Here is a 21,208-nt window from a genome sequence, read left to right on the forward strand (position 1 = left end):
TTATTATCTAATTTTATACTCATTATCTTGATAAATAACTACCGTATTTTTCCCTGTGTACCTAAGAATTTGATTACGGAGTATATATTCTAAAAATGGCAAGATGTCATTAGAAAGAAAGAAAGAAAGAAATAAATAGAATTTATTGAACACAGTAAGCACAAATTATAAACTATTGTTTATTGACAACACAAAACGAATATATAAAATAGTGGGCCACTGTGTCAATAGGCTCCCGCTCAGCATTTATCCTGACATGCTCGTAAGGGCATGTCAAGAAACTGGTCTTCCGCGAGAGCCCTTGTTGTGGCTTCGCACATTAGAATCCTTTAGTTGTTCCGAAAAGGTTTCTCTTGGTGGACCTACGATCTGGTGAAGGTCGCGGGAAGCACCTGGATGCGGGCATCGCAGGACCGGTTGTTGTGGAAATCCTTGGGGGAGGCCTTTGTCCAGCAGTGGACGTCTTTTGGCTGAAACTGTGAAGCTGGGTTATACTTTTTTCTTTAGGATCTAATAAAACACACCTCCCTTCCAAAACAAAACCTTAAAACATTATGTTTCGCTTATTATTGGAATAAATTGTTGCTTGCGATCAATTATGAATCGCTTACGCCCTACTATTACTTATTTTCACGCTAAGTTAAAATAAATTATTCTTTAACCTCTTCAAAGTATGAGTTCCTAATTACACAAATTGTTAAGGAATAATGGACTTTAAAATTTCCAGTATTAGGATGAAATCACCTTAAAGAAACCAACACTAGGGACCATCAGCCATATTCTATTGCTTTACGTTAAAGGAAATGTTTCCTTATTGCAAAGTCGTAAGCTAGAAATTGGTATGTCAAAATTTAATTATCATTTAGTATGCAAGAAGAGCACACCAGTTCCGAGATTTGACATGACTTGAACTAATGTATTGTTGTTCCCATGGGTATATTGATTTTAATTACTTTATAATAAATGTATGGTGCATCTTATGGAGCTGTAATAAATGGTATTTTTCAACAAACAATTGTATTGATGTGCTGTAGATCTCAGTTGTCAACCGTTTCTGTGAGAGATGGTTTGGTTTACTAAACTAAAACTATTTCATACACTTCAAAATCTTACTGAGATTGTCAGCCTATAAGTATCAAGACTATTCACCCCTCTCGTTCCCACCACTACAACATTATGTGTAGCCAGGATGTACAATGACCGCCAACCAAACGCCAAAAACCCAACCAGTGAAGGCAAAGTTTATCCCGGGGGAAAGTTAAAATGTCATTGGACCCGCAACGAAATTAATCAGAAGAACATTATGGAGTTCAAAGTTAGGAGGATTGAATTCTCTTCAGCATAGAGTCCTAACATTCTAAATTCAAATTCGAAGACATAATAGGCCCTTTTTAGGGCACTTATACACGTCTCAAATATAGCTTGCCCTCCCAACACTTCGGCACAAAATATTATCGACTGGTGCTGAGAAGTGGCAAAAGAAACTCTTTATGGACAGTACTAAATTCGAAGAATTAGATCAAATTAGCACCATATATCTCTAATCATGCCATAGCTACCACAGGAAGCGAATCGGCTACCGTTACAGCTACTTTTGGTCCCTAACAACATGCTCACGTGTTCACCGATTTCCCAACGTATTGCCAATTTAATTTAAGTCTTATCCCTTTACGATAAAGTTTACTACACTGCCGTAATCTAGGTGGTAAAAGTCAATGCCATTGTTCTTCAACCCATTTATGGGGGGCACTCTTTGCACCATTAGGTCAGTTGGCGACCGTTATACAGATTATAGTTTTTGATGATCTCGGTTATGAAACTTTATGGGTGCTACTGATGAAGTCATAAACAATGTTGTTTCAATATTTGCCAGCTTCTGTTTGCGGTATTGAACGCGTGTATTTCGGACTTTCAATGCGTCCTTTAAGTTAAAAATATCGCCAGGTATAGACATGTGGTAACACTACATTATTTATTGTGTAGTTAAAATCTAAATTCGCTTTACAGAAGAGCAAAAAATCTGTAACTGATTCTTAATTTGTGAGCTTTTTCTTTTATAAAATGCCATGTGTTTTACAAACAGTGATGTTATACATTTAGACAACACACATTGAATAAAAATAAATTCTTGCGAGCACAGATAAAAATACTCTTAAAATCTTCAAAAAGGGTCTGTTGCGAAAATAATTGCGACCTTTTTTGCCTTACAAGACATCGAAACTTGACATTTCGGTCGCTGACACAACGCACACGTGTCAACGGATGCAATGAAATGCAAATAAACGTGCTATCAAGACAATAAATTGTTTATACGTATTATTATTGTCCCAAAAAATGGCGGTTGCATCATTCCCATTCAAGCCTTACGACTGGCTGAAAACAGCGGTCATTTACAACAAGAAAAGCGAAGTAGTCCCTTCAGAGTGGATCAAGGAAAATAGCGACGTCCTGCTCATACTCTTCACGGCCAAGGATGTAGACAAGGACGGCATTATTGAAAAGTTCTACGGTATTTACGAAAATGTCAAGTATATAAACCTTCCCGTGGAGGTTATATACGTGCCAATGGATGAGACAGAAGAAGAAATGAAGGCAAGTTACGAGGATCAAGCCAATTGGTTCACTCTTAAGTTTGATGATCCTTTAGTACATGAATTGAAATACATGTATCAAGTGACATGCCTTCCTCACATTTTGGTTCTAAAACCAGACTGTTCGGTGGTGTCCAGCCATGGTTTGCTTGATTTAGAACAGTACGGCAAGAATGCTTTGATAACTTGGTTATCAACTACAGGAACTTCGAAGATCCAAAGGAAATTGAGCAAGGACATCGCGATGTATGGAGACAAATGGAAGTACCTGAATGTGACCCCCAGCTCTGGGAAACCAGACTATTCGAGGAGATTCAGTACAGCTGTGCAGGATGTCAAAATTTGAGGTTCTGACTGAATTATTATAAATATTTGTTTAGTTATTTTATGATTGATAAGAATGAAAATATAAAAGATATTACATAATGTCATTAGTTTCAATTGCTACACACAAGATAGTAATACACTTGCTTTATCTATTTAAATATATTATTTAAATAGATAAAGCAAGTGTAGCCACGGGCAGAAACTAGTATATACTTTTCAGTGTACAATAAGTCCTATTTAGCTACTTATATTGAGATCGAATATACAAGTAGGTATGGTACACATTTACCTAAACATCAATTCATATCATTTACTAGCACATTACATAGGAAACATAAAATCTTAGGCACATTTAAATATTAGAATTGTGTAGAGTCCGACATATTAGCATAACTTGAACCCTCATTATCAAGCAGTCCCTTAAGAATGAGAGGTCTTTACTGACTGGATGACTGAAAAACCAAGTACCTAGGTACATAATATTTAGACATGGAAAGTGTAAAAAAATGTTGGTTAATTAGTGCCTTAACCAATTTATGTGTTCCATCCTTGTCAAGGGGAGTGCTAACCGTCTCTCCTTTCAATAGACACAATCTCTATAGTGAAATATTTTTCTTATATACAAACCAGGAACTAAAACTTTGATATCGCGATTCAGGAAAATGCAAAAAAGGCGCATGAAAGTGCTACCAAAGTCAAAACACGTTAAAAGTACATGAACTAGTTTTGAATTTGAAACTAAAGACGATATTTTAATGTATTTTCAGCAATTTTATCGATTAAAAAGAAAATTAATTCATGTGTTTTATAGTTACTTTGACGAACAGCGCCATCTAGCGACATATTTAGTTAACTTCAACCATGGAAATAAGAATGTAACTTTTTGGAGTTCGAAAAACTGCAATAATTCCAATAGTTTTAATAAATCTAATTGGAAGACAGACACCTAGTGGTGGTGGTAGTTAGAAATTAACAGTTCTAACTACCTAAGCTTACCTAACTAGAAGTTGATTCACCTACCTACTAAACTGGGCGAAAACTAGAAATAAGAAATATCAAGAGGCGAGGATACACTTAAATCCTGATAAGATATTGTGCTAAATGGGGAATATGCATTAAAATAGCCTAAGTTGCACCACCTTAACGTTAACCGTAACTATAACTTTAACCGGTGTTTTTGTATGAAGTTTCACAGACTTTTGACGTTTGTTATAGGTAGTTTATGTAAGATGGTGCTACCTACCTAGAGTAATGTATGAGACATTTTGAAGTTCAAAATAAAGGCTTTTTTCTCTACAATTTACCTTTTGTACAAAGCTAGATTGCAATGGTTATGTATTTATATTATACTCGGCTGGATCAATAACAATAAATAACACTGACCTGCCAGATTGCTTCAAATACCAATACTTATCAAAGATAGATAATAACACTTCATAGTATGTCAAAACAAGTGACAATCCCATACTTGCTTATGCATGCGGTTGCATTGGCATAGGCTACAGTTGTAGACAATCGATTAGGCAACCTGCACTACTCTGAAATCTAGATAGAATTAGGCCTGACGAGCACTTGCGACTTTGTCTGATTGAGCTCAGAGTTTAAATTAAAACAGAAGATTTTTACGGTTTGCTAATGTGTAGATTTAGTTCGTGATTATTGTTCTTCATATTTCTCAATTTCTTTTTCATTTCTTCAAATAACTTAAGTATATTTTTTACAATTTAAACTACATGATAGAGTCAAGATCAAGAAATATAGCTAAAGTACTGGTAAGCTCTAAGAAGATTTTCTAAAACCTTATTTGTGAAAATTCGTTTTCGAATTTAATTTTAATGCTTTAATATAAATCGCCTGGTCCAGTGCTTTCATAAAAGCTTCACCATGCTGAAACCATGGAAATTTTAATGATGTTAATAGTTGTTTAGCTGTTTTCCTATTACTTACTTACTTAATTACGAGTAAAATCTTCTAATTTTAATTTTGCTGTTAATACAGTCCACTGCATTTTTGTTGCAAAATAGCACAGCAACATAATTATAATGCCATAATGATACCTTGATAACTGACTTAAACATACTATCGTAACGTTAATGTTGGACCTAACTTTAAAACAAACGGGTGTCTCAAAAAATATCTTTAAACACAATATGGGTTATATGTAGGGTTTCTGATTTCTCGACCTATTTTTTTTCTCGAGTTTCGGGAATTCTCGAGGCCAAAGTCTCGAGTTTTCTCGGGTCTCGAGTCTTTTAATTAAAACTGTTGAAATCGGTTGAAATTTAATAAAAACGCAGGTTTTTTAATCTAATATACCTACTTTTATTGCACACCAATCAATATTAGAATTTAGTACCTACCACTTATTTTGGTAAGGAAAGAAACAAAACATAAAATCTTCTTTCATAATTAATATTAACTAATAATCACAACAAAAGTCATAAAGTCGCGTGTACTTTAAGGATAAATAGCAATAATAACAATAAACAAATCTGGAGCTACAATTGAATCACTTGTTTTCTAAAAAACACAAGTCCAAATAGCAAAATTACGATAAATAGTTTTTTTTCTAAACAAAAAAATATGTTTAATAAATTTCTTTTTTTTTATGCATAACAAGGCAGTTATTTGACCACAATCACACCTGATGTTTTTTTTTTTGTATGTGATAGGAGGCAAACGAGCAGACGGATCACCTGATGGTGAGTGGAAACGATAACGACTTGAATAAACTTTACAAGGACACACGAGTACCTAACCTAACAGACAGTTAACAAATTTTTCAGTCTTTAAATCAGTCAGAGCTAAACATACTTGATAAATAGGTATAGCATCTCGTTGGTGAACATTATTACCACGTTACTTACTTTCGATTGAAAATGAAAAATGAAAATTAAATATTTTATTCAGCGACACAAAACAGCATCAAAAATATGAAACAAAAGTAAAACTAAATAGAGTAGGTAATGTTGATAAATTGAGATCATTACTTGCATTGCAAATCAAATCAGTTTAAAAAAGAGAGATTAGGCCAGTCTAAAAGCAACCTTAACCTATGAAATAATTAAAAACTTACTTTTGTCTTAGAAAATAGGCTTTCAAGAATATTAAAGCTTCCAATTGGAAACTCGAGAATTCTCGAGCTCCGGTAATTTTTTTCTCGTCTCGAATGAAGCCAAATTTCTCGAGTTTTCTCGAGTTCGAGAAAGCTCGAGCAGAAACCCTAGTTATATGGGTGTCTCAAAAGTCTCACTCGTGCGGCCGGCCTTAACTTGCGTCATGCTTTATTTGGGTTACTGTAACCAGTTCCAGCCTTTTTTGCCTCGTAATTAATGACGTCCACACAGATGGGCCGGTGTGCTGATAACATCGTGGTTTGGAAGACTAATTCTTAATATGATTTTGATTTCGAATTTGTACACTCTCGCTTCCATTAGACTTGAAATGAAGATTTTGGGTTTGTGTAAAGGTTTTGATTTGGTTACTAGTTAAGATAAAGAAGACACGAATCGTAATTATTTACCATTGCTGGTACCTATTGTCGAATTTTATCTCACCTCACGTTTAAATCTTTAGATGCCTACAGTAAAGGAAATAGAGGCGATAATAGCCCAATGCGGTGGGATTTAAAGAAGGTTAGTTCTTAAAACTTAGTTCGCTCCCAATGATCACTGCACTAAGTGGTAAGCAAACTCACTCCTAGCTAGCTCTTATAAGCATTATTTATCTTACTTAACCTTTATATGACACCTAAAGGGCGATGGAGCGGGCTATGCTCGGAGTTTCCCTGTGTGATCGAATCAGAAATGAGGAGATCCGCAGGAGAACCAAAGTAACCTTGCTAAAATCTTTGCTAAAATCAAGTGGCAGTGGGCGGGGCACATAGCTCGTAGAGACGATGGCCGTTGGGGCAGGAAAGTTCTCGAGTGGCGACCACGGGCTGGAAGACGTAACGTGGGCAAGCCTCCTACTAGGTGGACCGACGATCTGGTAAAGATCACGGGAAGAGCCTAGATGCGAGGATTAATTACAGCTATCTACCTCACCTGAAAAAAACTGAGGTTCCTTGAAAGAGGCTGAAAATCTGTTCAATACCAAAGTCCCAATCCAGAAGTCTGTTACCTCCAATCCAGAAATCTTGGATTTGGTTCCTATCCTATATCAGGATATTTGTAGACACTGAACTTGATGAACCAAATAAGTTATTTAACGTAATTTATTAGTTGGCCTTTCTTAGGTCACAAATCGATTTCATACGAAGCCAGCCAGGTGCGAAGTCTATATCTGTATTCTACAAAAGTGCAAACAATAAGTTCTCGACAATGGCCGACTGTATGCGCGCGCATAATAACGTGTTGCGTGATGCTGAATGTATTACGGCGACAATAAACGCTGACTTGTCTGTGGAGGTGGGTTTATATGCCACCAGGCGACAAAAAAAAAGACAAAAAGTCATTTCATCATCATCATTTCAGCCACAGGACGTCCACTGCTGAACATAGGCCTCTCCTAATGATTTCCACAAAGGCCGGTTAGTAGCGGCCTGCGCCTTCCTGCTACCTATATGAGGTCGTCGGTCCACCTTGTGGGTGGACGTCCTACGCTGCGCGTTCCGGTACGTGGTCTCAACTCCAGAACCTTTTGCTGCCCCATCGGCCGACAGTTCTGCGTACTATGTGCCCTGTTGCCACTTCAGCTTGCTAATCCGTCGGGCTATGTCAGCGACTGTTGTTCGTTTACGGATCTCCTTATTTCTGATTCGATCTCTTAAAGAAACACCGACCATAAAGTAATTTATTTGGTTAATTTATATAAAGCGCTTTTACAACGAGTTATACTTACCTACCGAGTTTCTCGTAATTAATAAAGAATAATTATGAATTTAAAGTAAAAAATAAATTCGCTTTTCGTTTTGCAGAGAAGGAAGAAGCTGAAATGCTGAATGAAGTATGTAGGTATTTCGTAATAATTATGCCTAAGTATGACTTAAAACATTATTAATTATTTACCAATTAAGAATACCTTCCTTATAGATGCATGTAACGATAGATTGATACTTATAACGTATGGCTTTTCCTCTTCCTAAAAATGTATTTCAAAAATTAATAATAAGTTATTCCACTCCATTATGCCTATTATGAATAAAATGTGTAGGCTTCAATGATTTAGGTTCTAAGTACCTATTATAATAATAAAACTACGTGTAGGTAAATCAAAGCCTTATTCAGATTACCTTATAAATACTGAATTATATTAGTTGACAGGCTATATCTTAAGGTAACAATACCTTCACTAAGCTATAATACGACGTGACACACTTTCGTGGCGTATTTTGACGTAAGATAATTTATGACAACGCGACGTTACAATATCATTACTTCCCTCTATAAACGTCATGTGTAAACCGCCCTCGGGCACATAAGTTACAATTCGCTTAACCACAGTAAATAAGGATTCAGTAGAATGACTAACACTTGTTGTCTTTAATGGTCAGCAAATTAAGACTAGTTTTTAAAGAATGATTTTTATTTAGCTAAGACATAATACCGAGTTGTGTCGGAGATGCTACTTATTGCTTTGTCGATTGAAAAGTTATTTATCTTCATGGCTACCTGAAATAGTGTACTCATGATGCCACAATCGATCAAGGTAATCAGTGGTTAGGTATTATTTTGGAACAAGAACGTACAGTATTATGTGCTGTAGAGTGTAGACTGTACTTTTCAATAGGAGAAATAATTTTTGTAACGTATTTAGTGTTTCTGAATATTTAGTTATAACTACCCCCTGGTACTCACAAACTCACAGGATTCTCGCTGTGTAAAGGTAGCCTTTCGAACTAAGCATCACAGACGCATTGTCTTTAGCTTTGTGTCACATTCCTTAGAATTTCATACATTTGCATACTGAACATCTATTTGTCGCTCTGTCACGGCATCACAGTCGCGGAACCACTGACGCTATAGACGCTCGCTTCGAAAGGCTACATATAGTAGGAAGTTGAGTTACCATGTATATTTATACTGTGGCAGGTCCTTTTATTAGGCTCTAAGTTATGCCACGGTTAATGGTGTAAGGGCAAGGCAGCGTGTGGCAAATGTTTTGCCTTACAATCAGCTTTTATGACCAAGTATTATGACTAAATGAATAGCAAGACGCGGAAGAGTCCCTCATAAATCCTACTATACTTTGTAAGAAATAGGATTTAGACAAATTTATTAGTAGTGCTCAAATTAATAACTCTTTGATAGTAGGTACCAACATACACATTTTGCTGTTTATTGGTGCTATACGTTTCTATAAATTTACTCATAGTACGTAGATTATGCTACTTGGTAATGAGGTTCACTACAACCGATGGCACTTAGAGCGTTTATAGTCCACATTATATTGTAGAAGCTCATTTCCTAAAAACCAAGCAGAGAATCTAGAGTCTAGAGAAGAATCTTAATCCTTTCAAGAAAATAATTTTGCAACGAATCCAACTTACCAGGGCCCCATATTTTCCAGGAGCTCTTCGTGCCCATCAATACCAAGGGGGAACTCTACGAGGTGTGCCCTGAAGAACTGTCGCCTGCTGAGTGGGGCTCCGCGGGAGAGGGCCCGGCCTCCGCCCCGCCTCCCGATGCGGCGGCGAAGGCCCACCGGCTCCCTCACCTGTTGAGCCTGTGGAGGCTGCCGACGAGGGTCCGGCTGCTGGCTGGGACTGTACCTATTGAGATGGCACACGATGTTGGAGGTTGGTACTTGAATATGGATTATGGATTGTCTGGGAGTAATAGAAAGATTTCTCCAACCTTGGAGGTGGTTGAAGGTAGATTGGTACTTGGTACGATCTCTTTAACCGCCTCTGTGGTCTAGTGGTAAGACCACCTGCTTCCCGGGTTCGATTCCCAGTGGGGGCAGATTTTTCTGTTCGGTTTGGTTGGTGGTAGGGCTTGTTCTAAGTCCGCCTGGCTAGCTACCACCATCTTACCTAAGTCTGTCGCCACAACAACAATGTTAACAGAATTGTTGTGTTCTGGCAGTTAGAGGTAAGATAGCCAGTTCCTCCGTGGTTGAGGATTCCGGGTGAAGCTCGCTTCCACTTTCGGCCTGATCATCACTTACCATCAGGTGAGATACAGGCCAAGAGCTTCCTCGTTGTGGATAATAAAAACCTTATTCCAGCAGAAATTGCAAATCTTCATAAAATGTTGCTGCTTTTTTAATAGAATCTGGTATAAAAATGTCTTCATTTCCATTTTCAGACGATCTTCTACTGCGGGCGGCGGTGACGGAACCGGTGCTGGTGATGTGCACGCTCCCCGAATACAACTCCCTGCCCTCCAGCCCGAGCAAGCAGGTCGACCCTCGCTACCACGCCAAGGAGGCTCTCCAACTCCTCCCATTAAACAGCACGGTCAAGGTCCGCCGCACCCAACTCGGCTTCGAGAACGAGAAGCGAATGTTCCTCTCCGCCCGTCTCCAGAAAGCACTAACCTTCTGTCAACTCAACGTTGACAACTGGATCAGGCAAATCTCCTACGCTAACAACGCTGTGGTTGGCAAAGCGAAGACAGCTGAGGATCTCATGAAAGAAGAACATGAACCCATCAAGTTTGAGAAAGAAAAGAAGTTCACGCTGCAAGGATTGAAAATAGACACGTCTAGGCTATTTGGGAAAAGCGATAAGGTGTTAAAGGATATCCCGGATGAAACTGAAGGGTCCATTATATTTTTGAGTAAAAACGAATTGGAACATATGAATTATGACGTCTACAGTGATGATGAAGGAAAAGACGATAAGAGTGAAGATAAAGTGGAGCACGAACACTTCTCCAGTGATAAGATGCAGGTGTTCAGGGAAGACTCAGGCCAAAAGAAGAGCAAATGGTTCAAAAACCTGAAACTGTTAAAGAGTACGGAGAAACTCGATGAAAAGATAACGGCAATAGAAAACACTGAGAAGTTGAGAGACTTCAAAGATCCGTTTGATCCTTTAGGGGAAAAACACAGTTCTATAGAAAGGTATCAGGATATGGCGAAACTAATTGAAGATAGATTTGGTGGGTCGAGGAAAAATGACAGTACAGCGGAAAAGAGTCATTCTTATAAGAGTCTCACTACGTCGTCTTCTGATATGGGAACAAGTCAGTGCAGCTCTAACCATAAAAAACCAGTGCTAACGAAATCTGTGTCCGTTCAAACAGGAATGCCAGATGGCACTTACACCCCTGAAGAAGACAGCGGAATCAACATGAAACATGGCCGCAAAAATCTTAGCGTGGACCAAATTAACTACTGTGGTTCCATGGAAAGTGACACCAGTTCTGGAAGAAAGCTGAAATCTCTGGATGAGAACATGCTCAAAAAATCAATGGCTACAAAATCGTCGACGAACTTGGAAAGGCGACAGAGGATACAACCAGATTTGATTCCAGAAAAGGCCATGGTCAAGTCAGAATCTTACAATCAGATTCAGAGCTGCGAAGAAATAAACATGTTCGGAGTTGGATCGCTATACAACGATAGCGACTTCGAAATCAATTACAAACAACATTCCTACATTACTGAGAAGCTTTGTTCAGAATTCCACGTGAAAACTAAAAGGGTTTTGAGCAAGTCTACTTCAAACCTGCTGCATCCCAAGAAACTGACGGACAAAAAGGAGGGTAGCAACAGCAACAGCATGCCGACCAAAACCGAACGAACGAACGACGACAAACTCTCTAATTTTAGGAAGAAAATCGATAAACCCAGAGCACCAACGCCCAAATCTGAAATAGAGGAAGATCTCACTCCTATTGACATTTCTGAAGAAGAGCCTCATGTCCAAGTGAAGATAAGGCGGTCGATATCTTCTATACAAAAGCGTAAATTGCCTGTGATAGAAGATTTACCTTACGGACAAGTGGCAGACGCTGTTGAAATCGAAGAAGAAAAAGCAGTCTCTGATGCTAGCTCTGACAACATTTACGCAGAGATTTGCACTCCGAACGGCAACAAGACAAGCGATGAAGAAAACTACGATAACAACGTAGACATACTGGCTACGGACCCTGTGATTTGTAACGTTAAGAAAGAAGTGATAATTAGAAACGACGAGCGAGCGAGACAGATGATAGAGAACCAAGAGAATCCTTTCAGACATATCGAAGTGGTGGTCATAGAGAAAACCACAGACTTTGATTTAGATAATTCGAGCGTTACGTCCAGTGAGCTAGACGATTTAGGTAGCAAGAACGACGTGTCTATCATCGATTCTTGGGAGCGAGATAAGGTTACTCTCTCGGATCAGAAAGTCCATGCGATCAGACTAGAAATAACCAGCAATATGGACGATTATCCGGTTGATAACGAACAGAATATAGATAGGACAGACGTTTTGATAAGCAAAGACAATTTGAGCTTTAGTAACAGCATACACTTGAATGGTACTTACCCTACAGAGGCCATCTACGATACTTTAAAATAGTTTTATACATGATATCACAATTTTTGTGCAGTCACGATGTAGATTTTTAAGTGAAAATGTTGTATATTTGTCTAAAAAGTCAAATGTAATACCATTTTCGGAGGTTCACTACAGCTTTTCATTATTTTATTGTATCAATAATTTTTAGCGCAATGATATAATTTTAGCAATATTTTGTATGCCATTAACATAAACTGTTGAAGAAAATCTGAAATTTCTAGTTACAGATTACCTCTTCAGAGAAAATATACAGAAATGTATAAATAAACATCACAACGTAATAGAACTTATGTATAAGTTATGACCTAATTATAGAACGTAAGACTTTTTAGACAACTACCCTACCTATGTACTTAGTAACCACTAATTAAAGTATAATATTGACACGAAGTGTACCAAGGGAGTGTTGCACACTATAGCATTACTATAGCACCTTATTAGGTACCAGAGTGCAATAAAACTATGTGCTTTCAAATATATGCGATCAAATTTAAAAATTAAAGCTATTGGTTCAACATCGAATCAACAGGTGACTAGAATGACTGGTAGAGAACGATGTAAAGCATTAAGTCCGCCTTAGACAAATACTTCTGCTAGAGATTCGACTTCAAATCAATCTAAAGGTGCAAGTAAAATTTCCAGACTCGTATTATAGAATGACTGGTAGAGAATTTTAAGGCATTAAGTCCGCCAATCGTACTTTATTTCTGCAATAAAATTTGAATAAATTAGGCTTACAACTACTTAAGTTCGAATTCAATTATTAAAGCCTTTGGTTGGCTCAATTTCAAAATTTGGACCTAGCACACGTTTGATTCTAGTTTCATAGTTGAGTGTCATTTTATGATACGGGTCTCAATTCCAAGTACCCAATCTCAGCAAATAAATGACTAAAATGGTCACATATATTTGAAGGACAGGATAATAATAATTCATTTATTATTCAACAGTCTTATTAACATAATTATAGCCTACTCCGACAACTGATAGCAAAATGTATAAGCCTATTATAAATTTATGCGATTTGTCATAAATGTTACTGAATAGAATACATAATTCATAATTATACGAACCGCGCGGATTAATTACCATACTTTGGAGATAATTTAAATATACTCAAATATAATTTTGCACCTTTAAAAATACATTAATAATAAAAATACACCCTTATTTTAGATAAAGAAACATCCTTATTTTAAAAATCAATAATGTACTTTTTACTTAAAAAAATTGTTAACATCTGTGTAAGTAAATTGTAATTTTAAAAATCTATAAATCACAAAACACAACAAAAAATATTTTTAAAAATAATTTTCTAAATGGTATCTTTTAAAAATATTATTCTAAATGGTATCTAGAATAAGGGTGTATTGGCCGTGTTTAAAAAAATAGGTATTAATATCTTCCCTATTGATCCAAGATATCAAAAACTTTGATTGGTGCTATATTTGGTGCTCAAAAACTAGGATATTTAACCTTAAGTTTCACATATCACATGACAATTTTGTAAATTGATTGTACCATATAGATATAGTGTTGTGTAAAAATAAAATTCGTTGTAAGTCTGACGCTCTCCATGGAAAATTTGTCCATGAAATTAATATTATGGAAATTCAAAAATATAAAAATTATCAAAATAACTAAACTTCTTTTCTTTTATGTTTATGTGCCTACCTATTTTTAGAACAGAAATCAAAGATTTGAGTCTGACTTAAGTTGAATTTTATTGCAATGAGGGCTATCGTTTTAGCGCTCACCAGTTAGCGCCACTGTAGAGTAAGGTCCTGTCACTTGCTAGTCGCGAAGACAGTGGCACCAACTTGTGAGCGCTAAAGTGGTAGGAGGACTATCGCATTTGCACTCATCAAGATGGCGCCACTGTAGAGTAAGGTCCTGTCAATCGCCAGGGGTGCCAACTGTTAAGTATAAAAACGATAGCCCTCATTGGATAAGGTTGAAGATTGCCCTCATTTGAACTGGCCATGGCATCACAATTTAGATAATATTTTTTATTTTGAATGACTTAACTACAAGTAAATCTTTGGCCACAACTATTAGAACGATGAGAAATAAAATACCTTTATAATTTATGACAAATATACTGTATTTAATCAAATAAATTACATTTACAATTAAAAATAAAACCGACAAATAATTTCGACAGTGGCGCGGATAAAAAATAATTTCATACAATATATTAAAATTGGACTATATTAGTTTTAAAATAAAACATAATTTTGCATGGAAATTATGCCTTGTGCGTTCAACACTAAGTCTCGATTGGAATCGGGAATGGAAATCAACAACAATTAAACGTCTAAATGCTTTGATTTTCACCTTAATATTAAAATTTCAATTTTATTTTACAATATACAAGAATAGAGTACGTACAATTATGTTTTCGTTACTTGAGATTATAAAGTTGGTAAAAAAACTGCGCTTGAAAATAAAAAATAATTTTAAAACAATGTAACTTTAGAAGCTACATAGATTAGAAATGCGCAGGGGCGAGTGCACTAAAGACTGTTAAGTATACACCTTTAAGATCTCTAGCACACAAATTATATAATTATCTACAAAACTCAAGGCTTGAAATGATTCCGAGACTTCGCAAGTCCGATTCACCAAATATACAAATACATGACAAAAAAACCGATGAGTTGATATATACAGATGTATCACTTAAAAAAACTAATGTTGCACAAAAAGCATGACAAAAACAATGCACCGTTGAAAACATACAATTAAATTTAACAAACAGTTATGACATAAATCTGTCCCATTTTACAATAAAACAGAAATATAAAATGTCATGAAAATCACTTTGGTTCAAATTATTTTGCCAGCTGGCAACACTGGCCAAAAAGCAAACACCCAAAGTGGTGAACTAAAAAATCCCAGTTTTCGATATGCCATCACGTGTATCTTTGGAATCCATATCAAGCCAAGGTCTTACTATCAGTCAGGTGGGGGTCGGTTTAGGCAAGCCTGATGGACTGGATGATTTGGAAGACAGCTGAGCCGCACACTACGAAGATGAAGAGCGCTAGGAGCCACGGTGCGACGGGGTACTGGTCATCTTTTTCCTGGAAAAAAATAAATAAAATATTAAAATATTGGAACAATATAATATTTCTACTCTTTAAAACAAGGTGAATCACTCAATATTCTCACCCTAGTTACAATAATTAATAAAAAATAGACTAATTAAGTAATCTTCTTCTTAATGACGACCCTAAATGATTAGTAACTGTAATTATACTAATTGACTTCTTAGTATGTAAAATAACATGTGGAAGTTAAAAATATATTTTTCGGCTACCTGGGTTTATACTTAAACTTTTGTTTTAAACATCTATAGATACTAATATTATAAATGCGAAAGTAACTCTGTTTGTCTGTCTGTCTGTTTTGCTTTCACGCCTAAACCACTGAACCGATTTTGTTGAAATTTGGAATAGAGATAGTTTGAGTAAAGGACATAGGATAGTTTTTATTCCGGTTTTTGAAACAGGGACGCGCGCGAATAAGTTTTTCTGTAACAGACAAAATTCCACGCGGGCGAAGCCGCGGGCGGAAAGCTAGTACTTTATAATATCGAAATTTAAAAAAACCTTAGCATAGCAGTATACTGACTTCGCAGTGCAAGAGCTAGCAATATTTTTTTATTACCAGAATTTACACGACTAACTGTTTTTCTGAATCAACAAGCATGTCAAATTAAAGTAGCTACGTCGGAACACCAGTAACGCAGGTTGTGCGCAATTATTGATAAACACTGCCGATAACCTTCGATGGAATTAATACCTTTTGCCAAGACAATACAGAACAAAACCGTTTGGAATCCAATAAGAAAACATAGCTTCGATGGCACAGGTGGTTTTAACTTATTGATAAATAAGTTGGTTTTATTGCAAATTTAATTCCTTGAGATAGTAAAAGCAGTAAGGTCAAACAAGTATACAGTATCTCTCAAGAGAAAAAAATCTAGGTACACGTATCGTTTGATTTGACACGTCACAACCATAATGTCTATAAAGATGTCTTCTATTAATTACCAAGATTTATAAGCCAAATATTTAGATAAAATGTTATAATAATTCACATAAAGGACAATTAGATATTTTATTGATTGATATAATATCTATTTTTACCAGAATATACAATTAACTAATATTGTGATGAACATACCAAAGAATATTTAACTTTGTGTATTAAAACTTGAATTTACAGTATTAACAACAAATTATAATAAAAGAACATCGAGCATTGAGTCATTAAGTGACCAGTAAATAAAATTGCCCAAAATTTGAGCGCTTCAGTGAAAGGCCCATGATTAGTTAAGTAATAGTTTTGCCACATAGCAAATTTGATGCAAGTCAACCATAACAAATTGCTCTGTGGTTTAGTTTACATCATTCGGTTGTCACAGTATTTTAAAACATTATGCTACGTTCAAATTGTGAGTGACTGGACAATTCAGGCATTTAACTTAGGGCCGATTTTTCAATCGTCAGATAAATTTTAACCGAAGAATAAGTTTGTCAATTGACATATTTCCCACTGGAACTGTCAATGTGCCAAACTTATTCTTCAGATAAAAGTTATCCGACGATTGAAAAATCAGGCCTTATAAATATTGTTATGGTCTGGTAAATTCACAGCAAACTCGAATGTTCATTTATGTGAAATATTTATTTCTACGGGAATAATGTCAGGTCAGCAAGTAGGATCAGCGTCAAATAGTTCTTGATACTCAAAACTCAAAAGTAGACAAAAATTCTAAACATGTCTTTGTTACAATGAGGATCATTTCGATTTTTAGCTGTGAATGCAGATTTATAGGGCTAAGAAATCCTTAATACACAGTGCAAAAATTTTTGTTCTACGACAAAAATTGACGAAGTTATGGCCAAATTACTAAAAAAGTTCACTGACCGCCCGGCGCGGGGACGATGACGTCATTATATCCGATCCGAACGCTGCCGGCGTACTGCGTGGATAGAAAATATTTTTTTCTAGCCAAATTATCAGTTTTAGAGAAAAACTTGTAATGACATTTATTCATCAGAATAAAGTAAGCTATCGATAGGTAATTTTTTAAAATGGAAATTGTGAAAAATAACGCAAAAAATCCATACGCTCATACGATTCAATGGCACGCAGAGACGCGATTGGGGTCTCCGCGGTGGTATATTTGGCGATTTATTCAAATAAAGTGTACATAAGTGTTGTTAGAGTCATATCTTCTTCCAAGTAAAATATAAAAATGTATAAGTATTAATTTATTTACTTCTAACAATAAGGTATAACTTCTAACAATAAGACATTGCTATGAAAATCATTTCGATGTACACTTAATTAATACCTACCTGTTATTTAGTTTTTCTGAGTTAAACCTACGCACCTACCTATCTATTAGCCGTTCCCATGGGCGGGCCAGCTGCTGCAGGAAAGGACAGCCGCTCCGTGCTGGAAATCTATTTAAGCTGGGTTAGGCTAGCCCCTCCCCCCAGCCCTAGAAACTGGTTATGACTTATCCCCCCCCCCCCCCCCAGGCCAGAAACTGGGTATAAGCTAGAGATGAGACGTATTTACTAGAACAGATCCACACACTAGGTATTTTACAGTACTAAGTGGCACCTATTCCAATTTTTAAAATACTTGATCCACCTAGTATTTTTTAAATTACACGATTTCCGACCCTACCATCAAAGTAATAGAGGTTATTATTGCATAATCCGTAGTCGTGTATTACGCACACCGCGTATTTCTCGCTAAGTATTTTTTAAATTACACGATTTCCGACCCTACCATCAAAGTAATAGAGGTTATTATTGCATAATCCGTAGTCGTGTATTACGCGCACCGCGTATTTCTCGCTAAGCTTATGTGCGAACGTAGATATTCACTCCGTCTCTGTCTGACAAACAAATTTGAGCGCAGGCAGGTGTGAGATAGGAATAGGTGTTTGATGTATTACGTAATTTAAACTCTATTTGTACACAGGTAAGGTTTTGAATATTTTAATTTTTGTTCTCTCTCATCCAGCTCACTCCTTGTTGACTAGCCGGTAAAAAACCAGTTTTTATTCTTCCGACAGGTTTGTTTTGGTTTGTTGTCACGCGTCCGTGATAATTGCATAAATAAAAAATAGAAAAAATTATGTAAATATTTTTATGAAATTGATATCTTTTAAATACGCCAACTTTTAAGTTGACAGTCCTAAGCCTGTTGAAGTATGAACTTATGAAGGGAGGAATATCAATCAATCAACAACCAGCAAAAACATTATTATTCAATTTCAAATTGCATTATTAATACTACGAGTGGATCTTTTCAAAGAAAATTGTATTTTAAAGTCATAATACGTGGATTAGTCCGCACTAGTCGCGTCAAGTATGGTAAATTACTACGTACTAAGTGGAACAGGTATTTGGATCACGTATTAATAAATACTTGGAATAGGTGCACCTAGTATCAAATTTACCTAGTATAACCCATCTCTAGTATAAGCATCATATTATGTATTATTATGTTCAATACAAACAATCATTAAGTTACACTCACCCCAACCGCGTCTCGAATCCTATGAAAATGTGGTTTTTGGACATAGCAATACTTATTTTTCACAATTTTTATTTTTATAAATTACTGGTCGATAGGTTACTTTATTTTGAAGAATAAATGTTATTAAAAGTTTTTTTCTAAAACTGATAGTTTAGCCGGAAAAAAATATTTTCCATCCCATTAGTACGCCGGCTGCGCTCGATTCGGATATAATGACGTCACGCGGCCTTGCGTACGTTGACTTTTAGCGGCAAAAACGGCCTATGTTTATTACTTAATATCTTCGTAAGTAATGGTCCGATTTGGATAATTCAAAAAGATATATCTTTCTTATGTCTTAAAGATTAACGTAGATACTAGTTTTATTGAATTTTCTACAACAGTACTGATCCTCATTGGAATAAGGTTGTATTGTCAACTTTTTGGCCACTTTGGGTGTCACCAACTATTTGAAGTTGACTGTAATAAATTAAAAATACATACCTTGGTGGTTTTTGGTACGTTCCCCCTCATGGTGATGTTTTTGCTGGCGATTTCGTTGGCGATACGCATCCTCTGCTTTGGGGCCATTTTGTTTGATTTGATTAGATATTTGTCCTGGAAAATACAAACAGTAATTGAATGGATGGTATTTCAAATAGTAAAACACAAGTTTAAGTAACTTGTGGAACCCTAAGTGGTCACAGAAGACCAAGTAAAAATTGATTTCTAATGTGTTTTAGTTTTCTGGTACTTGAAGAGTTGTATGAAATTGTTAGTTGGTATTTTTATATTACATCAGTAACCTGTGAAGAATATGTTTTTGTTTTTATGGAGACACATGATTGAAAAAACATTATGAACAATACCCAAATCTTCATTTTTACCCTACTTTATTTAGGTATAGTTTAGTTGAGTAGTTATTTGTTAATATTTAGTTGTATATATAGAATATTGTTACATTCAATAAACAATTCCAAGATGAGTTGTAACATAAAAAAATACAAAAACTTTTACAGTATAAATATTAGACATAAAAACCTACATAACATGACTTAGACATGACTGAAAAACGCAATCAATTTAATAGAATAATCATGCTAATAATGTTTATGTAAGTAACTTACAGAAACAAATAAAATAGTAACTGTATTCTAACAGTTCCACAAAATACACACACTTTCACTGTCGGGACTACACCGTTACTGCGCCTATACAAAATACGTGGCCTACAGTAAACACCTTGGCCAGTGATTACGATATCATTAATTTTCGAATATTAGCTGATTACCTTTAGATAATTAACGAAGTTTCACTTGGAACTACTTTCAATGACGCCAGTGACACAAGAATTGTCGCAAATATAATAGACGAAAAAACACAAAACACCATTTACACAGCTGGAAAGCTGTATGATGTTTTCCACTTTCTGTTGGATTTTAATGGAAAATAACTAGCTGTAAACGGATTTACGGCTTTTAATTATGTTTTTTTCACAGCACAAATCAAAATTTCACAGTAAATCGACCGTTCTTATCAATAATCACGTAAAATAGTTCACGAAAGTAAATATTTTTGCAACACACTTTGATTGGTTTTCTTGCGTATTTAATAATTACAGATCGTGGCAATTATACGTTTGGATTAGATAATGGTTAAAATCGTGTTGTACTTACAGTTAAATCCTAAAATTAGAGGCTTTTAAGCCCAACGCGTTCAAGTTCGCTTGACACGTAGTAAAAAGTGAAATAACAAAACGTCAACACGTCATTTGACAGTGCTCAACGCGCAGGAGCGAATCGACACGCGTCAGGTTTGGGTTGCCAGCTTTAAATAATTAAAGATTGTGTTTTTTGTAGAGCTTTTTCATTTTTACGAACATAGTATTATTCCATAAACATACATCATAGGTAATCTTATAATTTTCTTATTTATCTCCAAGTTACAATAAAATTATTATTTTTGAAGTAGAGTAGAATAAAGAGAGAATGGCATAAAGTGCCATCTAGCGATGAGTAGATAAAACTTTTGGCTTCTCGACATGAAAAGCAAAGCTATTAACCAATAGATGGCGTGGATAGTTTAACTTATAGTACTAAGTATGTATAATAGATGGCGTGGACAACTTGTCTTATAGTACTAATTATGTATAATAGATGGAGTTGAACAGCATAAATCATTGTACTAACTATATTGTCATAGATGGCGCAGTAACTTACAATTACAAGTTTTCTATCAAAGCTTTTTCAGCAGCTTACTTTCATTCAAGTAATTAGTGAAGTAG

The 21,208-nt window shown here is 35.8% G+C and overlaps 2 protein-coding genes and 1 non-coding gene across 5 annotated transcripts in view; 1 reads left to right on the forward strand and 2 right to left on the reverse strand.

The window, feature by feature from the left end:
• Nucleotides 1–14,078, forward strand: part of LOC135082857 (uncharacterized) — a 155,775-nt gene extending 141,697 nt beyond the window's left edge. Inside the window, exons 5-6 of the mRNA XM_063977617.1 lie at nt 9,429–9,657; nt 10,169–14,078. Of these exons, the coding sequence (XP_063833687.1) occupies nt 9,429–9,657; nt 10,169–12,375 (2,436 nt within the window). The 3' untranslated portion in view covers nt 12,376–14,078. The remainder of the gene's footprint in view (nt 1–9,428; nt 9,658–10,168) is intronic.
• Nucleotides 3,419–3,509, reverse strand: LOC135083123 (U6atac minor spliceosomal RNA). Its single transcript, XR_010259545.1, has one exon. It is a non-coding gene; the product is annotated as a U6atac minor spliceosomal RNA (small nuclear RNA).
• Nucleotides 14,079–14,454: 376 nt separating the features above from the next.
• On the reverse strand, nt 14,455–20,709 carry LOC135082956 (stress-associated endoplasmic reticulum protein 2). 3 transcript variants are annotated; one of them, XM_063977723.1, is made up of 3 exons: nt 20,601–20,709; nt 19,429–19,542; nt 14,455–15,461 (listed from the first exon to the last, which is right to left on the reverse strand). In XM_063977723.1, the coding sequence occupies exons 2-3, from the start codon at nt 19,513–19,515 to the stop codon at nt 15,354–15,356; spliced, it is 195 nt and encodes a 64-aa protein (XP_063833793.1). In that variant the 5' UTR covers nt 19,516–19,542; nt 20,601–20,709; the 3' UTR covers nt 14,455–15,353. The 3 variants fall into 3 exon arrangements, with proteins under 3 accessions (XP_063833793.1, XP_063833795.1, XP_063833794.1); XM_063977725.1 differs by lacking the exon at nt 20,601–20,709 and adding an exon at nt 20,216–20,234; XM_063977724.1 differs by lacking the exon at nt 20,601–20,709 and adding an exon at nt 20,052–20,135.
• Nucleotides 20,710–21,208: the final 499 nt, after the last annotated feature.

This window comes from Ostrinia nubilalis, chromosome 22 (assembly GCF_963855985.1).
Source record: "Ostrinia nubilalis chromosome 22, ilOstNubi1.1, whole genome shotgun sequence".
NCBI lineage: Eukaryota > Metazoa > Arthropoda > Insecta > Lepidoptera > Crambidae > Ostrinia > Ostrinia nubilalis.